The sequence below is a fragment of the Pyrus communis genome, chromosome 17 (assembly GCF_963583255.1).
Source record: "Pyrus communis chromosome 17, drPyrComm1.1, whole genome shotgun sequence".
In the NCBI taxonomy this organism is placed as follows: Eukaryota; Viridiplantae; Streptophyta; class Magnoliopsida; order Rosales; family Rosaceae; genus Pyrus; species Pyrus communis.
In genome coordinates, this window is record NC_084819.1 from 1,388,670 (window position 1) to 1,407,977 (window position 19,308).

General features: G+C 40.4%; 1 protein-coding gene across 1 annotated transcript; it reads right to left on the bottom strand.

Annotated features, from left to right (window-relative positions):
- Positions 1-11,231: 11,231 nt before the first annotated feature.
- On the bottom strand, positions 11,232-13,176 carry LOC137722481 (phloretin 4'-O-glucosyltransferase-like). The gene has a single exon (XM_068461490.1). The coding sequence runs from the start codon at positions 12,762-12,764 to the stop codon at positions 11,340-11,342; it is 1,425 nt and encodes a 474-aa protein (XP_068317591.1). The 5' UTR covers positions 12,765-13,176; the 3' UTR covers positions 11,232-11,339.
- Positions 13,177-19,308: the final 6,132 nt, after the last annotated feature.

The window sequence follows — 19,308 nt, forward strand, 5'->3', positions numbered from 1 at the left end:
CCTGTAAGCTACCTCACCAACTCGTTCTGTGACCACGTATGGTCCGATGTACCTAGGACTCAACTTCCCCTTCTTTCCGAACCGCACAACACCTCTCCACGGTGAAAGCTTCAGAAATACCCAATCTCCGACCTCATATGTTCTGTCTGTAGCATGCCGATCCGCTAGACTCTTCTGCCTGTCCTGGGCTGCTTTCAGGTTAGACTTAATCACCTGAACATTCTGAGTAGTCTCCTCGACAATCTCTGGACCCACTAAAACTCTTTCGCCAACCTCTGACCAACACAACGGTGTGCGACAAGCTCTGCCATACAAGGCCTCAAATGGCGCCATGCCAATGCTCGAATGAAAACTGTTGTTGTAAGCAAATTCCATCAAATCCAACCGCTGGTGCCAAGCATCACCAAACTGCAACACCGAAGCTCGCAGCATATCCTCCAAAGTCTGAATAGTTATCTCTGACTGTCCGTCTGTCTGTGGATGATACGCCGTACTGTAAAGTAATCTCGTGCCCAAAGCTTCCTGGAAAGCTACCCAAAACTTCGATGTAAATCGTGGATCTCGATCCGAAACAATACTCACTGGGACACCATGATACTTCACCACCTTCGAGATAAACAACTCCGCTAAACGGCTCAAAGAATACTTCTCTCTCACTGGAATAAAATGAGCCGACTTAGTGAGCCGATCAACGATCACCCAAATGCCGTCGAAGCCATTTTGTGTACGCGGCAACTTGTACACAAAATCCATGGTGATATTTTCCCATTTCCACTCTGGAACGGGAAGCGGCTGCAACAACCCAAACGGCTTCTTCCTCTCTGCTTTAACTTGCTGACACACAGCACACCTGCTCAAATACTCGGCTATCTCCCTCTTCATACCCGGCCAATAATAAAACGGTCGAATGGTATGATACATTTTAGTAGCTCCTGGATGCATGGCATAAGCCGAGATATGTGCTTCATCGAGAATTTCTTTCTTCAACTCCACACTATTAGGCACGAACATTCTACCTTCTAGCATCAACATGCCATCCGAATCACGAACTCTGAGGTCTCGCCTCTTTCCTTGCTCTCGAGCTTGAATTAGTTCTTGTGTCTCCCGATCAGCTACCTGAGCTTCAAGCACCCGATCGACAAGTATCGGTCTAACTTGGAAATTAGCAAGTAGCGCCACTTCTCGATCTTCGGCTTCTAGCCTTACTCCCGTAGCACGCAAGTCCACCAAAAGAGGAGCACGACTAGCGCACAACGCATTAATACGGCCCTGTGACTTCCTGCTAAGTGCATCAGCCACTACGTTCGCACGACCAGGATGATAATCAATCGTGCAATCGTAATCGCTGAGCAACTCCAACCACCTCCGCTGACGAAGATTAAGTTCCTTCTGAGTAAAGAGATACTGGAGACTCTTGTGATCTGTAAAGATCCTGCACTTCTCTCCGTAAAGATAGTGCCTCCACAACTTCAACGCAAAAATGATATCAGCCAACTCCAAATCATGTGTAGGGTAATTTGACTCATGAGGTTTCAACTGCCGCGAAGCATAAGCAATCACCCTACCATGCTGCATCAATACACATCCCAGACCATTCAAGGAAGCATCGCTATAAACCTCGAAATCACCACTATCGTCTGGGAGTGCCAAAACAGGTGCATGAGTGAGACAATGCTTCAACTGCTGGAAACTCCGCTCACACCTATCATCCCACTCAAATTTAACATCCTTCCTCGTTAACCTCGTCAGTGGTAAGGCAATCACCGAAAAATCCTTAACGAATCTCCGATAATACCCCGCCAAACCAAGGAAACTTCTCACCTCGGTGACGGTTCGCGGTTGCTCCCAACTCTCTACAGCTGCCACCTTCTGAGGGTCAACCAGAATACCCTGAGCAGAAATGACGTGCCCCAAGAACGCAACTTGGTCTAACCAGAACTGGCACTTGCTAAACTTAGCATATAACTGGTGTTCCCTCAACCTCTTCAACACCAAAGTAAGATGTCGAACATGCTCCGCCTTCGACTTAGAATACACCAGAATATCGTCGATGAAGACAATGACAAATCTATCCAAGTAAGGCTGGAATACTCGGTTCATCAAATCCATAAAGGCGGCTGGTGCATTCGTCAACCCAAATGGCATAACCAGAAACTCGTAATGACCGTAACGAGTCCTGAACGCCGTCTTAGGGACATCATCCCTACTGATCTTCAGCTGATAGTAACCAGACCTCAAGTCTATCTTAGAGAACACACAAGCACCTCTCAGCTGATCGAACAAATCATCGATACGAGGCAATGGATAACGGTTTTTAATCGTCACCCGATTGAGTTGCCGGTAATCGATGCACAGCCTCAAAGTTCCATCCTTCTTCCTCACAAACAACACTGGAACGCCCCAAGGCGAAGTACTAGGCTGGATAAATCCCTTGTCCACTAACTCTTGCAGCTGAACTTTCAATTCCCTCAACTCCGCGGGAGCCATACGATAAGGAGTTAAAGAAATAGGATTTGTACCTGGAATCAACTCAATGGTGAACTCCACATCTCGCTCTGGGGGTAAACCAGGTAAATCCTCGGGGAATACATCAGGGAAATGTCTGACCACCCTCACATCCTCAACTCTGTTAGGAACAGCTTCATCTAGCACTACGTGAGCCAGATACCCCTGACAACCTTTAGATAACAACTTTTTCGCTCGCAGCGCCGAAATAACGCCATGTCTCACCCCACTCTGCTCACCCACAAAAGTAATCACAGGTAGTCCAGGTCGGTGAAACGTAACTACTTTCCCGTAACAGTCAATGTTGGCACGATAGAAATGTAACCAATCCGTGCCCAGAATCACATCAAAGTCCACAATATCTAACGGGATAAGATCGGCTGACAGAGCAACACCCTCTACGATCACTGGACATCCTGGGTACACACAATCTACAACACAACTCTCTCCTCTAGGCATAACAAACTCTAAATCATACCATAGAGGTGTGGGGCGAGGTTGCGTCGCTTGAGCAAACGTATGAGAAATTACGGAATGTGTAGCTCCACAATCAATTAAGACTCTAGCAAAACAACCAAGAATGTTCAACGTACCCATAATCAAGTCTGGGTTGTTCTGAGCGTCCTGCAGAGAAATATTGTGAAGACGCCCCTGTCCCTGCTGACGCCCGCCGCGGCCTCTGCTCGCCTGAACGCCGCGTCCCTGAGCACCACGCCCCTGACTGGGCTGGCCCGACTGTCTCGAAGACCCTGCACTGCTAGTGGCAATCTCCCCCTGCTGATACTGTCCTCCTTGATACCACTGTGAACCACCCGCTGGAGCTAAAGGATACGGCATATAGCCGCCTGAATACTGGGGATAGCCACCCTGGGAATAGGGATCCTGAGGATACTGATACTGCCCCGGAGCATAAGGGACATCATCACCCTGATAGTGGTAAGCACCACCTCGACCCGTCTGGCCGTAGCTACTAGGACCCTGGATCTGCTGGAGTGGTGCAGGCGGTGGCATAAAGGTCTGCTGTGGTTTCTACTGCTGCTGACCCTGGGGACAATTCGCCGCTCTATGTCCCACCTGTCCACATGTGAAGCACCCGTTGCTGCTACGTCTACACTCGCCGAAATGCCGGTTGTTACACCTACGACAAACTGGGGCTCTACCTCGCCCACCATCGCCCTGCCTCTGGCCTCTAGCGCCACCAGAAAATCTACCCCCACGACCCTGTCCCGTGGCACTGAAGCCACCACTCAAAGAACTAGAACTAGCTCCACCTCTCTTGAAGTTCTGAGTCTGACGGGGCCTGAACGATGCCTGACCTTTGCCTTTGTCATCTTTCTTCTGATTGCCGTCCTTCTCTTCATCAGTATCGCTCGACATATTCTCGGAATCCTCGATCCTCAACAGTATCTCATAGAAGTCCCGGTAAGTCTCGCTGTGGACTGTAGACGCCATAGAACGCCACTTCTTCTTGGTGCCCAAACGGAAAAGACGAAGCATCTCCGCCGGATTACCAGCGACATCAGGATGGTAACGAGACAAGTCCGTAAACTTACGGTAGTACTCATTCGCTGACATCTTCCGCTGTTTTAACTCGGAAAACTCCTGCTTCTTTCTATCGATGTACTCAGGGGGCACATACCTTCTCCTGAACAAATCCGTAAAAACATTCCAATCAGTCCTCTGATCCGGAGTCAACCTACGAAGCTCCTGCTCCCACCAAGCTGCCGACTCCGTATCCAGAAACCATGCGGTCGTCTCGATCCACCTCTCCATAGGCAAGTTCTCCTGATTATGCAGCACCCGGAAAGTCTTCTCTATGTGTTCCAGCCAGCGCTCTGCGCCCTCATGCCCCTCACTGCCCTTAAACTTATCCAACTTCAGATTGTACATAGTCTCCAGAGGAGTCCTCTGGGGAGGGCGCATCACTGCCTGAAGGGCTGTAGCAAAAGCTTCCCCCAACTGAGTAATATCGGGGAAACTAGGCTCAGAAGAGCGACGGGGTTCCCGACGAGGCGGCATAGTTCTGACAGAAGACACCAAAATCATTAGAATACTCACAAGGACACAGGACTGCCAAACCTAGGCTCTGATACCAAACTGACACACCCCGACCGAGATCGGAGCGTGCTGGCCGTCACACGAAGGTGACGTAGCCATGTGCACGTGCGGAAGCTAATAAGGTAATAATATAAAAGTACGAATAATTAAAACTAGCATACAAGGTACTAACATAAGTGCTAGTAAGTGAGATACAAATTCAGAGCAGGTCTAAAGCAGTCCAAACAAAAACGACAACAGTAGTACGCCCGAAGGCGACCCTACAATAGGGAGTGTCTGTCAGAACGCCGGAGAACCCTCAAAGGAAACCACCGCAACGGCTAAGCAACTAGAACCTGGAGGGGCGCAAAACAAAAGTGTGAGTGGGCAAAAACAAAGCTCTTTGAAAACCATTTAGCAAAATACATTCTAACCCCTCGCCGTAAAACCTGTATACTTCCCAGAAAATAACATATGTACGTATGTATAGATATGCCCAATATGCTCAAGGGTATGCCAAACATGCTCAAGGGTATGCCAAACATGCTCAAGATATGCCATGCCAAAGCCATAATATGAATGTAAGTGCCCAGGTATAAATCATATCAACGTCATAACATCTGGCAGCCCGAGTCACCTAACGTGACCTGTACGGCTGCATCTAGAGCTCAAATCTCAACTCTATAACTGAACCTGCCCACGAGTCGGAACCACTCAAGGTGGTCTGTACGACAGGCCTGGGTGTAACATATATATACGCTCTAGTGCTACGATCACGTGAAGGCTGTGCGAATAATCGCGGGTCACCTACAAGTCGGAACCACCTAATGTGGTCTGTACGACAGGCCTATGCACCTAACTTGGATCCAAGCTGAGCGTGTGGTGCGGGAGGTGAACATCACGTGAAGGACTGTGCCCTACTCTGGGCGGGAGCACTAACACCGGGGGTGCAGGTTATGAGCTCTCTAAGTCTCTCAAACTACTGCTGAAAGTAAATATGAATACCACTTACCTGGCACTTACCTGTGCGTCCACAGCACCCAATATGCATATATATATATGTATGCCACTACTAATGCGTGCAATGATGCATAAACGATAATAATAACTTGCATGGCATAAGGCAAATAACCCTTTTTAAATCAATTTCTGGGAATATAAATGTATATAGGTATATACGGAAAACAAAAGCCCACTCACTGGTATGTAGAAGGGTCGTAGCTCCCCTGTCTCGCGTGTGCACGCTCGTCCTCGGGGTACGTGTCACCTAAATGCGAAACAACTATAAAAACGTTAACTTTAAAGCACATAACTAACTTCTCGTAATAACTTCTCATACATTGCTCAAAATGGACAAATGAATATACCCACGTGCTCTACACAACCTCAGGATCACAACCATATTTTTAAAATAATTTTCCTCCGCCGCACGCGCCGGCCAAGGCACGGACCTACGCGGCCCCCACGCGCGGCCACGTGCCAGGCACACTGACGGTGTCAACAGACGCCGTCAGGAATATTCCGTTAAACTGACGGAATATTCCGTTAAATCTAACTGATGCCGTTAACGGCGTCAGGAATATTCCGTCAACTCTGACGGAATATTTCGTCTCCTTCTCCACTCAGTCCCCGACGCCGGCGCCGTTGCCGTCGCCGGCACCGTCGCCGGAAAACCTGCAACTCACAATTTCTCACTCGTTTTTCCACCTTTTTCCACGTTTCTTGCACCAAAATCAACCCTAGAGCTAGTAGAACAAGTCCCAACAAGTTTTAAGGGCTAAAACTACGAGATTATACCTGTCCAAAAACTCCAAACTCGGCCAACTTCGAACCAGGCCTTCCCGACGTCCAAATTCATCCAATGAGCTACTCCGACGCTCCTGGGAACCTCACAAACACAACTACGAGCTCAGAAAACCCAAAAACTTAATGTACAAACTTTGCATAAACAGTACAAAAATCGGAGCTTGTGAATTCGACGTGAAAACGTTGAGGTTCCTACCTGAAAATGATATATTCGTGCTCCCCTCGACCTCACGATCACGACTGCACCCTTGGTTTCCTCGATCTGCTACGGTATAATGGTCCTTGGTGTGTGTCCGTACGTTTACAGTGGAAGTGGGAGCTCGGGGGGAGAGAGAGAGAGGCACGGGAGAGAGAGACAGAGGGAAAGGGAAGGACAGAGAGTGTGCAGGTGTGTGTGTGTGTGGCCCAACACATGCCACAACACACAAAACAACTCCACAACGTGACAAAAACACACTAGGGGCAAAATTGTAATTTCACGCGTACGTTTTTAATAATCCCGGGACGGGATGTCACAATAACCACCATAATACTAAAATAATAACCCCCAGATGTGTTTGATATCAATTACATTGCATCTAGATGTGAAAATGTAAAACCTTATCTCTAAACAGAAAATTTATTTATTTATTTTTTATATTTTTAATTTTTAAGTTATCTGTAATCTTAATGTAGAAGCTGATACTTTAATTTTTTTGTATATTTTTTAAATTATCTATTATCTTAATCTAGACCATGAGAGTTGTACAAACTGTAAGTTCTCTGATTTAGTGAGTAATAAAGTAAAATTATACAAAGGATTTACACAGAAAAAGATTTTGGAGACTTGTATACTTTTAGGTTTGGATGACATATTGAAAAGGAGATTGAAAAGAAAACAACTTGTGAAAATGCGGTTATTTAAGATAAATTTAAGAAAAATATTTTATACTTTACATATCAAATTGTGTATGATCTCCAATTCGATATGTCTCAATGTTGTTTAATTTATATGATGAATGAAAAATATATCAAGATTGGCAACGTTGATCTTGAGTTTATATAGTAGTTTAGGAAATTGGAAGGTTTGGGGATGTAAATGAGAAATGGTGAAGGAGGGAAGCCAATCAAGAACAAAAAGAAAAAAGCGAAAAATGTGTGTGATTATCGTTTGAAGGGAAATGACGGAAAGGACTATAGGTCCTGCAGATTAGTATCCCACAGGTCCATGAGTGAAAAAAATAATATTTAAACCATGTGTTTATTTATTTATTTTTAATCAATATAATATTTTAAAATAATAAAATAATCAATTTCTGTCGATTATAATCGTCAGAATACTAAAATAATAACTGCTAGAAACTAAAATAATAAAATAGTCAATTTTTGTCGGTTATAACCACCATCATTAACTTAAAAACCGTCGGAATATGTTAAAAAGAATTAAAAAAAAAAATTAAAAAATACTGGCGGTTATAATAATTTTATGGCGGTTGCATCCGACACTAATATCCACCAGGAATTTATGTTGGATATAACCAACAGGATTTCATTGTTATCCGACACTAACTGAATGATGTGTCAGATATCTTTTATTTGACATGATGGCTTATTAAACCGCCACCATCATCCGATACCTAAAGCTAATATTGTAGTAGTGGTGAGTTGAAAGGGTTGGTTTGTGAGTTCGACTTCCTATAGGGAGATTATATTCACACACCCCAAATTACTTCTCCCACACATTTTTAATTTTTTAATATTTTTCTATCAAGTGTTAGTGATGTGTAGAAAATATTAAAAAAATTAAAAGGGTGTGAGAAAAGTAATTTGGGGTATGTGAATATAATCTCTCAGTATATATACTTTGAGTTATAGTGTTGCTTCGTTGGTTAGAAAGGGCTGTAGGTTTACATATGTTCTTGTGTTTTATTACGTCCAAAACTAAGAGCTTTGAGCCAGATATGAAGCATTTGAGAATTTTCTTCAAGTGTGATAGGAAACTGAAGTTCCTGATCAGGTGCTGCTATATGCATTTGGCATCATTATTTAAAGGCTTTGCTAATTTTCTTGGTATATTAGGTCGTGTTTTCAGCACATTTTAAAATTTCTCCACAACTGAATTTTCATAAAGAAATTTCTCTTATATAAATGTGGGTTTTGAGTCATTCCTAGCATTTTTGTTGCAAGTTACATTAAAACAAAGTTACACCATATTTTTTTTTATTTTATAAAAGTATGAACTTGAGTGTAGAAGGGAGTGCACATTATTCTGACTAATATTCTTATTTGCAATAACAAAGGAGACAACTCCTCATGTTAAAAGAAAAATAAAAAAAAGTCATGTGCATGCAATATACATGACGAACAATACTTGGCTACTCAAAGATAAGTATAAACTCATACTCAAAACTCTTAATGTTTTAATCGCAGAACTTTGTGCTTATGATAAGAACCGTTCATACTATGAATCACATTATAAAGATTATCTCTGCAAAAAATAAATTAAAACTAAGGTCGTTTAGTCAATCTATTGTGCAAATACGTAGACGGTTCATAATGCTTTTACCAATACCGTTCATTTGTTTTTAAATAGTTTGATGACTAAACGACATTAGTTTTAATTGATTTTTTTGCAGACAATCTTTATATAGTGATTTATAATATGAACGGTTTTGATTATAAACACGAAGTTCTATGAATTGACAACGAATAATTTTGAGAAATTTTAAGTAGGAGTTTCTACTCATCTTTGAGTAGCCAAGTATTGTTCATATATGACATTACATTTCCAAAAGTCGACCAGTTGTGTTTACATAGTTGTCTAAAATTCTACATACTAGCCTTCATGCACGCGCTCACGCGTGTGCAGAAGACATTTTTTAAATCATGACGTGCTACGCACGATGTGGAGCCAAAAATAATCACAAGGCGACACGTGGATTTTTGGATAGAGGAGGACAAAAATACCCTTGAGGCATACTGGGATTCCTACGCGCAAGCAGCAGACAATCATCCCTTAACCAAGTCAAAATTGCCCAAAGAAGGTAACAAATTCAAAATTATTTCATCCTTCCTCATTCCATATTAAGACATTTTTTTAAATCACGACGTGCTACGCACGATGTGGAGCCAAAAATAATCACAAGGCGACATGTGGATTTTTGGATAAAGGAGGACAAAATTACCCTTGAGGCATACTAGGATTCCTACGCGCAAGCAGCGGACAATCATCCCTCAACCAAGTCAAAAGTGCCCAAAGAAGGTAACAAATTCAAAATTATTTCATCCTTCCTCATTCCATATTCTTTACAAAGTAATCATTCCATAACCTTCAAAACATTCCATAAAAATTAAGTTAATTGGTTAATTAATGGATTTATTTCCTAATTAATCCATTAATTACCAATTAATCACCCATTACACACCAAAAATACCCCGAAGGGGACCGACCAAGCTCTATATATTGAACCTCATTTTTCTCTAAAAAGCTAGGTCTTCACTCTTGCTAAAATTCTCCAAAACTCTCAAACATTTTTCTCTCTAAATTCTAACTTTGACATCGAATGTTCTTCGGCCAAAGCCCCCTCTTCATTTTGGGCGCGTGAGACTTTTGGCCTTGACCTAAGGTGTTATTTGTTTTGTAGGTGCAATTTTATCCAAGATCAAGGAGGAAGAAATTTGCATCCACATACGACTTACACATTTTAAATGTATTTATATGCGTGAATTGACAAAAGGAAAGTCAAATATCTGAAGTAAATGAATAATCTTATATCATGTTAGAAAAAATCCCTACAAACTAATTAAAACAGTTGAATTCACATAATAGAAAATAATATTTAGTAAACAATTGATTGAATCACATTATTGTTAGCTCATTGTGAGGCTAAGCCCACCGCCTTAGTGTAGATAATATCGTTCGTTAAAAAAAAAAAAATTTGACAACTAAGTTAATCACATTATTATACGTGTGTGAATGATCTTTTTTATAATCAACATTACCCCTCACAAACCAATCAAAGCAGCTGAATTCAAATAATAAAATCGATCTTTCAATTTCCATCTACATTATATTAAATTTACATTAAGAATAGAGAAAATAATATTTAATAAACAATTGATTGAATCACATTATTGCTAGCTCATTATGAGGCTAAATCCACCCCCTTAATGTACATAATATCATTTGTTCAAAAAAAAAAAAAATCATCTGACAACTAATTTAATCACATTATTATGCACGTGCGAAAGACCTTTTTTTATAACCGTATTACATGCCTCTTAAATGCTTTGAACGTGTTTAAAAATAAAGAAAAATAATATTTAATGAACAACTGATTGAATTACATTAAAAATAGAGAAAATAATCTTAGATCATGCTCCACCTTATAAACCAATTAAAGCAGCTGAATCCGGATAATAAAATCGGCCTCTATGAATTTAGATTAAGAGTAGAGAAAATAATATTTAATAAACAACTGATTGAATCATGTTATTGCTTACTCATTGTGATGCTAAGCCCACCCTCTTCTCCTTATTGTAGATAATATCGTTTATTAAAAAAAAAAAAAAAATTCATTTGACAACTAATTTAATCACATTATTATCTGAGTGAGAAATTTTTTTTTTTATAATCGGCATTACACGCCTCTTAAGATGTTTTGAACGTATTTAAAAATAGAGAAAATAATATTTAATGAACAACTAATTGAATCACATTATTGCTAATCTATTGTGAGGTACTAATTATTAAAAAAAAATTGTACAAAAAAATAATTATTAAAAAAACACTATTAAAATGACGAAAATACCTCTGCCACATTTAATGCATTATTTTAGGTTGCTTTTGAAGTTTTTTTGATTGAGGAGTATTTCTGTCCAATTACTTTTTATGAAGCTTGTGATACCAAAAAAAATTGTATTCATTGAGCCATTCGCTTTATATACAAAGATACATAAGCTACTACCAAGCCAAGAAACAGAAACAAGGACAGCCATTCATTAAGATAACGTCAATCTATCTGATCCAAGAAAGCCTTTAGATTCTTGTCCGAAGACCCACCTTCACTCACAGCCTCTCGTGCCAAATCTTTCCATTTCTTAGCATTCCTTCTCATCTCTTCACCAATCTCCCCACTTCCCATGACCAAGTCCAAACACCTGTTGAGTTCCTCACCCGTAACAATCCCCTTCTCATTTGGTGTCACCCTCGCTCCTGTCTTCCAAGTGTCCTCTATCAACTTGGCATTCGTTCCTTGGTCCGTCCACTGAGGAAACGCCACGACTGGCACCCCCGAAGCCAAGCTTTCCAAACTTGAATTCCACCCACAATGTGTCACAAAGCAACCCAACGAAGGACTTGACAGAACCTCCACTTGACTGCACCACGGCACTATCTTCCCTAGCTCTTCCAATTCCTCTCTGCAACTCAACATCTCTTCTTCTTCCTTCACCTCATTATCTTCTCCATTCTCATCGACTTTATCTCTAATAACCCACAAGAACGGACGGCCGCAATCCAACAGCCCTTTGGCGATTTCCTCCATTTGGGCCTTTTCCAACACACAAATGCTTCCGAAGGACACATAAATCACCGACCCCTCCGGCTTCAAGTTCAGCCACTCCAGGTACGGAGAGTCCTTTGATTTTTGGAAAAGATCGCCTCCAAATGACTTGTCCGATGGATCCTTGGCGTCCAAGAAAGTGGTCGGAATCAATGGCCCGACTCCAATCAAATTGTACTTTTCAATTGCTTTTAAGGCTTCAGGCTCTAGTGCATCGAACGTGTTCACTAGAATGGTCGGGTGGGTTTCTCTCTCCAGCAGATCCATCTGTTCTTGAAACAACGGGAGGGCGAAAGTGTACGGATTTGTATCCACCATGAAGGAGGGAAGGTCTCGGCTTGTAAGAGATAATGGCAAACCTGGTAACTGTATTGAACATGGAAGGGCATCGTTCGTACCAGAACCAGTATTATCCCGGATGAGATCTTTGTACCCGTTAAAGTAATAGTAGTAGATGTCGAAAACCGTGGCTGGTTGAATCCAAAGCATTACATTTGGGAGGTGAAGTTCATGCGCCACGTTCGCGGCCCAAGGGAGAAGTATTGTGCAGATTAGGCAAGTGTAAGGGTGACCCTCGTTTGCACTTGAGACTACAAGGTCGGTGATGGCTTGTGCTCCGCGGCGCCGCAGCTCCGACATGTAGTGGTCGATGTTGTCACCGGGCTTAAACCCGTCGTCGTACCCATCAGAGAAGAGTGCGTAGGTCAATCCATCTGGAATTGAGTCATTGCCTATGCGGTGACGGGCGGAGAGGCAGGTAACGAAGGTGACCTGGGCACCGGTAGTGTTGATAAGACGCTTGGCGAATTGGAAGGAAGGGTTGATGTGGCCTTGAGCCGGATATGTGACAAGTAGAAAGCGGTGTTGCACCATGGCAGCATATGCGATTGCGGAGGTGCGCGGTGGAGCGTGGAGTTGTTCGAAGTAGATTAAGTAGGTACGTAGTTGACTGGTGGAAAATTTGGTGCCGTGGGCTTATTAGCTTAGTGAAGTTGAAATTCTTGTGGGAGTACGTATTCAAGGTGGGGAATGTGGTGTGAGGATGGCGAGCCTTAAATAGGGGTTTGGGTGCAGAAATGTGACGCCTGTGGTGACGAATTGAAGGCGCTGGAGACAAAGCAAAGATGAGAAGGGCATTTTTGATTTGTGGTCTTCTCGAGGCATGCATATAATATTATGGGTAATGAAACCCTCATTACATATTTATATCATTATTTGTATCATCTTTATAATAATGATGAGATTTATATGTTTTGATGAACCCTACCTCTGAGAGATTTGTAGTATTATCCTATTTATATCATATTTTGTAAATTATATGATCTAATTGTTGATGACTTGATTATTACTTAAGCATTAATTAATGTGATTATTTTTCATTAATAACATCTTATATAATGTAAAATTTTAATTTAAAATTAATCTACCTAGCATTACTCTTTTAAAATTGGTTTCATCAAACTTCGTAGCACATCACGTGGTCTAATTCCAATCGAATGTGGTAGTACAGACAAATTAATCCATCACCGAAAACTGATAAGTACACATGCTAGAGTATGATTTGTTAGTTTAATTAATTATTATTTCGATTTGTGTGGTTGGCCGAATAATATATTAGGCCTCGTTAAGTCAGGCTTCGGAAGTGAGGCCATGAATAATTGGGTTCGTACTAAAGAGCCTACACGGTTCATTATAGATGTGACTTTGAGGTCTGGTCCTCAATACTAGAAAAAAACTCATACAACAGTTGAAGTTATTATAATTTTTAAAAGAATCCCTTATTTGTAGCCGTTGAATCAAATTTCAATAGTCTGAATGAGTGAACTTGATGGACTACATGGAAGGGATCCGGAGAGGATCCCTTTCCAAACTAAAGTCCTAAAACTAAAAGAAGGACCAAATTTGTTTCTTATGGTCCTAAGCCGAAAGGAGGCGTGTTGAAATATCTCACATCGATATAATGAAAGAGAAAATAAGAGTTTAAATATCATAATTTTACTCAAACTAATATTGAGGTCTTTTGTGATAAAAATCTCACACATGTTAAACTGTGCAATTGCTAATTAACAAATTGGAAACAATATCGATAATGTTGGAAGTGGATTTTTATCCGTCTTTCTGATAATTTGACAAAGTAAACAAACATACACTCCATATGTTGTAATTTAGTACGATATGAAGCGTAAACAAATAAGCAACCAAATAGTTTGGGTGAAATGGAATATGAAATAACCTCTACCGTGGGACTCATTGTCTATTTTATATAATATAATGCTTTAGATATCTTTCATCTTATCATTACATTATCCTAAATTCCTAATCCTGCTAAGATTCCTAGTCAGACTAAACTTCCTTAATTAAGCTAGATGGTTGTAGTATTGTCTTCAATCAAGCATGCGTGATCATTAGTGCATGAATTCGCTTTCTATTTCTCATTAAGTTAATAGTACATAACATGGACTAGTAGGTTTGACGTGGTAAGAGAGACGAGCGAATTTACTGACCACAAACTGATTAATACACATACAAATTTGTGATTTCTCTAGTTAAGGGCCTAGGGCCCCGTTTATCATATGCCGAATTTGATTGGTCTAGCTGCATCACACTAAAATTGATTGGTCTAGCTGTATCACACTAACTTTCGTTTGTCAACAACCATTGATGACGTATCTTATAGGAGAGGTGAGCATGCCAAAAAGTACAAAAAGTGTGGCATGACCGTTGTCACACATTTAGTAATAGCTACTCTAGCAACAACACTCTTGCTCTGTGGCTATTGCTCCCTCTTCTTGCACTACTGTTGATCCTAAAAATTATCAAACTTATGTGACGCGCATGCCAAGTAACTAAGAATTAACAACGTCCTTCTTGCGGTTGATGCAGGTGTGCCACCTCACCGCCGAGGTGAATCAGGGCGAGTGAAATGAGTGTGGTGGTAGTGTCGATTGCGCTGATGGCTTCTAGACCTAGGGTTTTGCTAACTTGAAGACAAGGTTGCAAATCTCGCGGTGAAGTTCAATCAATGATTCAGCTTTCGTTGTGCGGAAGGGGTAACCTGAGAACACATTACTTCGCTGAAGCTTATGAGATGATCTCTTGAGACGAAAGAATAGAGAATTCCTTGTCCGCCGAGACTTGAATAGATAACCAACAAGGATAGGAGAATTGTTTAACCAAACTAAAGGTCTCCTAAGTCAGGCATGTTCTACGCCTCCAATGTTGTTTAACCAAACTGAAGGTGTTGCCGGTTATTGACATAGTGATGTTTAACCAAGCTAAATATTTGTCAATGGGGAGGGGTTAATGAATAATTAGATTTTTTTATTTTTTATTTTTTCAGGTTGTGGAGGGTTTCTCATAAAAGGGTTGATTTGTGTGTGAGCGAATACAGCCGAGGAAGGAACACCTTGATGCGAGAATTATACGCACACAAATTAAACCCTCTTTTTGACAATTGTAGTAAGTATGTAAGTAGGGATCGTTCTGGACCGGGGATTAGGAGGGATTGTTAATCACTTGGATTTGACTCAAAAACGCTAAAAACATAATCTAAAACACTATACTAGACTCAAAGAATGCAAAACTAAACTTTAAAATACTAAGACAAACCAAAGACTCAAAATGCTTTAAAGCATAAACTAAATTGATTTCTAACTAAATTGAACAATAAGGTAAAGGGGGATTTAGGTTTTGATTAAACTAAATGACAGATTGTAAATTAAAGCATAAGGAAATGAAGTAAACACAAAATGAATGAATCAACAGCTAATAAAAAGAGATAGCACAAATGGAGATGAAGCTAGAGATTCGATTTCACCATTGCTAAGCCAAGTCCATGCTTGTTAAGTCAGATTATACTCATCCCTCTACTTATTTCTTGGGTTTGTTTCACTTAGATATGATCAGCCATATGATGTGTGGATTTGATCAAATGTCTCTAATCATGAGCCTAATTGTGATGTGCAACTTTGGTTCCTAATCAAGACTATGTAGTGCACAAGAAACTTTCACAAAACCAAAGGGAACACTCGGCAGGATGTTTGCAAAACATTCCCTTCATTCATTCACATATCTACCAAGATTATGCATGATGTGTGCTTTAATCTTGGCTAAACAACCTGTGGTTAATTCAAATGATGATCAAGCATTAAAATCAACACACTAAGTCACAATTAAATCGGAGAATGAAACAAGAAATAGATAGATTAAATGAGAATTCCGAATTAACTACTTGGCAATCTTGCAAGGCTACATCGAATCCTTAGAGAGAGATTAGTTACACTTCATGTTTACAAAAGGTTTGACATAAAAATATATAACATGAGTGAACATAGGATTAAGAAGAAAGAACCCTTGAAGCAAAACTGATGTCGAAATCCTTTAAGAAATGGGAGAGTGTATCTAATGGAATGAAGCCGAGAGGAAGTTCCTCATGGTACCAAAACAAAGAGAATCAAAGAAACACCTAAACATTCCAACAACTCAAACTTGAATTGTATGAACGTTTAGGCCCTCTTATCTTCCTCTTCGTCGTAGCACAAGGTCTAAGGGATGTTGTTGGTGTGTTGAATGGATTGGGGAATTATGGAAATGGATGAGGAGTGGTGTTTGGATTATAAGGGAATGGTAGCTCACGGCAATGAGGGAAGATTGGATGTGTTTGTGATGTGTTGTGTATGAAAATGAGATGTGTTTTTTGTGTATGAATGCATGGGTTTTTATAGGGGGAATGGGAGAATAAGTGGGTGATTGTTTAAGAGTGAATGTGGTTGTTATGATTGAGAGTGCATGTGGATGAAATAATGATGGAAAAAGAGCTAGGTTGTTGGTGTGTGAATGCATGTGTTGAATGATTAGAGTGCATGTGGGTGAATATGTGGTTGAAATGATGAAGTAGGAAGGTGGAAATGCATGTGTTGAATTGGTGGTGCAATGATGAAAGAGTAAGTGCATGTGTGTGTGAATGGTGGTGCAATGATGAAGTAGGAAGGTGGAAATGCATGTGTTGAATTGGTGGTGCAATGATGAAAGAGTAAGTGCATGTGTGTGTGAATGGTGGTGCAATGATGAAAGAGTAAGTGCATGTGTGTGTGAATGCATGTGGCTAAGGGTTGTTGATTGGGCTAGAGGTTTTGCATGGCTCAAAGGATTGTTTGATTGGGCTAGGCCCTTTGTTTTATGTCCAAAGTGCATACAAGGCTTTCAAATTCGTCCAACACTTTGGCTCCAAGCATATGCTATCCATTCCAAGCCCAATTTTGCTCCAAAATGCTCCAAAATGCATCTTTTTGCTTCCTTAGCCATATGAACCTAAAAACACACGAAAATGGCTTAAACTACTAAAACAACTATGAATTAACAACATAGATGCACGAAAACAAGCTAAGTAAGTCGCCTAAATATGCTCCTATCACACCTCTAGACCTAGGGCTTTAGGGTTCGGCAACTTCAACTATATCCTTGAAAATATAAGTACGCCGAATAGGTATCAGGTTGTAAGGACAAAGATATTCAAAGGAAATTAGATCTTTATGGTGAATGTTGTTCGGCAGTCTGAATGTCGAACTTCCAAATGCACTTGCAAGTAACTACTTATAGAACATATCACTTTGTTGGGGGAGCTAATAAAGTGACCGCTTTCAGCGAAAGTATCAAAGACTCTTCGTTGGCTGAGACTTGGAGGTAGCCAACTAAACCAGAAGTAGTACTGCTCAACCAAATTGAACTTACTCTTAGGCCGACTAGTTCAACGACTCCAATGACTTTTACCTGAACTGAATATGTTTCCGATTAGCCAACCCAATGATGTTGCAACGAAGTAAATTTGTACTGACGAAGGGATTAGGATAATTGGTATTTTTCTTAGGATTGTGAGAAGAGTTTCGGACAGAACGAGGTTCTTTGTGTAGAGCGTTTGAGTTGTTTGTTAAGTTGAAGGGGAATTTTCACGTTGCAGAGCCTCTCATATTTATAGGACAGCAATACTTTGGCTAACAAGTTCCGTAACCAATTCGAACTGCAGCACGCTCTTGGAGCTTTATCCCATTTTACTTGCTAAATATCCGATGCTTAAGTCCAGATAACATCTCATGAGAAATAATTCTCATTTGGGGTCATGTGCATGATGAGACCTACTTCCCTCCTAAGATGGGACTCTATCATTAGTTACATGGAAGATATCATATCCTTTGCCCTGACACGTTGCATGCATATCCACATAAGTTACAAATAACAAACCTATTTGATGTGCTTCTCACCGTGCCCATCTTAATGGTCATTTTGTTAGAATTTCTCTGTCCTACATTGGTCAGAAGGCTTGAGAACAAACTTTTTAAATAGAATTACTTCACTCTAACTAACACCGTGACCTTTTGTGATAAAACCTCACACCTAACGAATTGAGCAGGTGGTCAAGTGGGGACAGTATCGGTGTTGTTGGAGTGGGCTCTCGGCCCATCTACTTGAAATTTAACATGGTGAAAGGGATTTTACCACCTGCCAAAGTAGGGATAAAAACAGACAAAATACTTGCAAGAGAACAAGGTAGTTGTAGTATAAACGGCTTAAGCAAGGTCGTTTCCGCAGGAATTGAATAAATAATTTATGTAAATACCAAATCTTAATTAATTATTTAAAAACAAAGATTGAAAAAAGTTGATTTTATAACCTAGAATATTAAAAATGAATTTTAAATTAAAACAAATAAATAACTTGACAAAGTAAAGAAAACAAAAGAAAATAGTTTTGAAACCAAATTGTAAAAACCTAGGGTTCCGCTGTCCCCTTAACAATCCTATGTAGATTTGCTAATTACTTATGAATTACCCTTGCAACTTTGAAGGTTAGGTTTTCCTTATGCATATTCTACTTGTGGCATTCAAGCTAGAACGTATATCAAACATGCAATCCGTCTGTGGCATTCAGATCAAAGATAAACATGCATGACTCATTACGCTTTGGGAAAACCCTTTGAAAAACCATGTAAGCCCTAAGACGTGGCATTCGACCTAGGTGAATTACAACTATCAATCACAAGAAGCAATACTCAATTCCCTGATGGCATTCCGACCGAATTGCATCCGATTACTTATCTAAACATCCTAATGGTAGCTAAGCATTAAGATATATGGACAGTTTAAAGCACAGTGATTAATAATTCAAAGCATGCATGCATAATATCATAAACAATTAAATAAAAACTGCGTATTCATGCTAAGGCTCAAGGCATCGCCCTAGCAAACGAAAATTAGCTACGAACAATCATAAAACAAAATATTATTAAAAACATGGATAGAAAACACCTTGAAAATAAACTTGAATCGTCAAAATCAATTCTCCAAATAGTGCGTGCGTTCTCCTCCAATGTTGCGTAAAAAACCCTAATGGCTAACAAGCCTTATTTATACTACTCTAATTA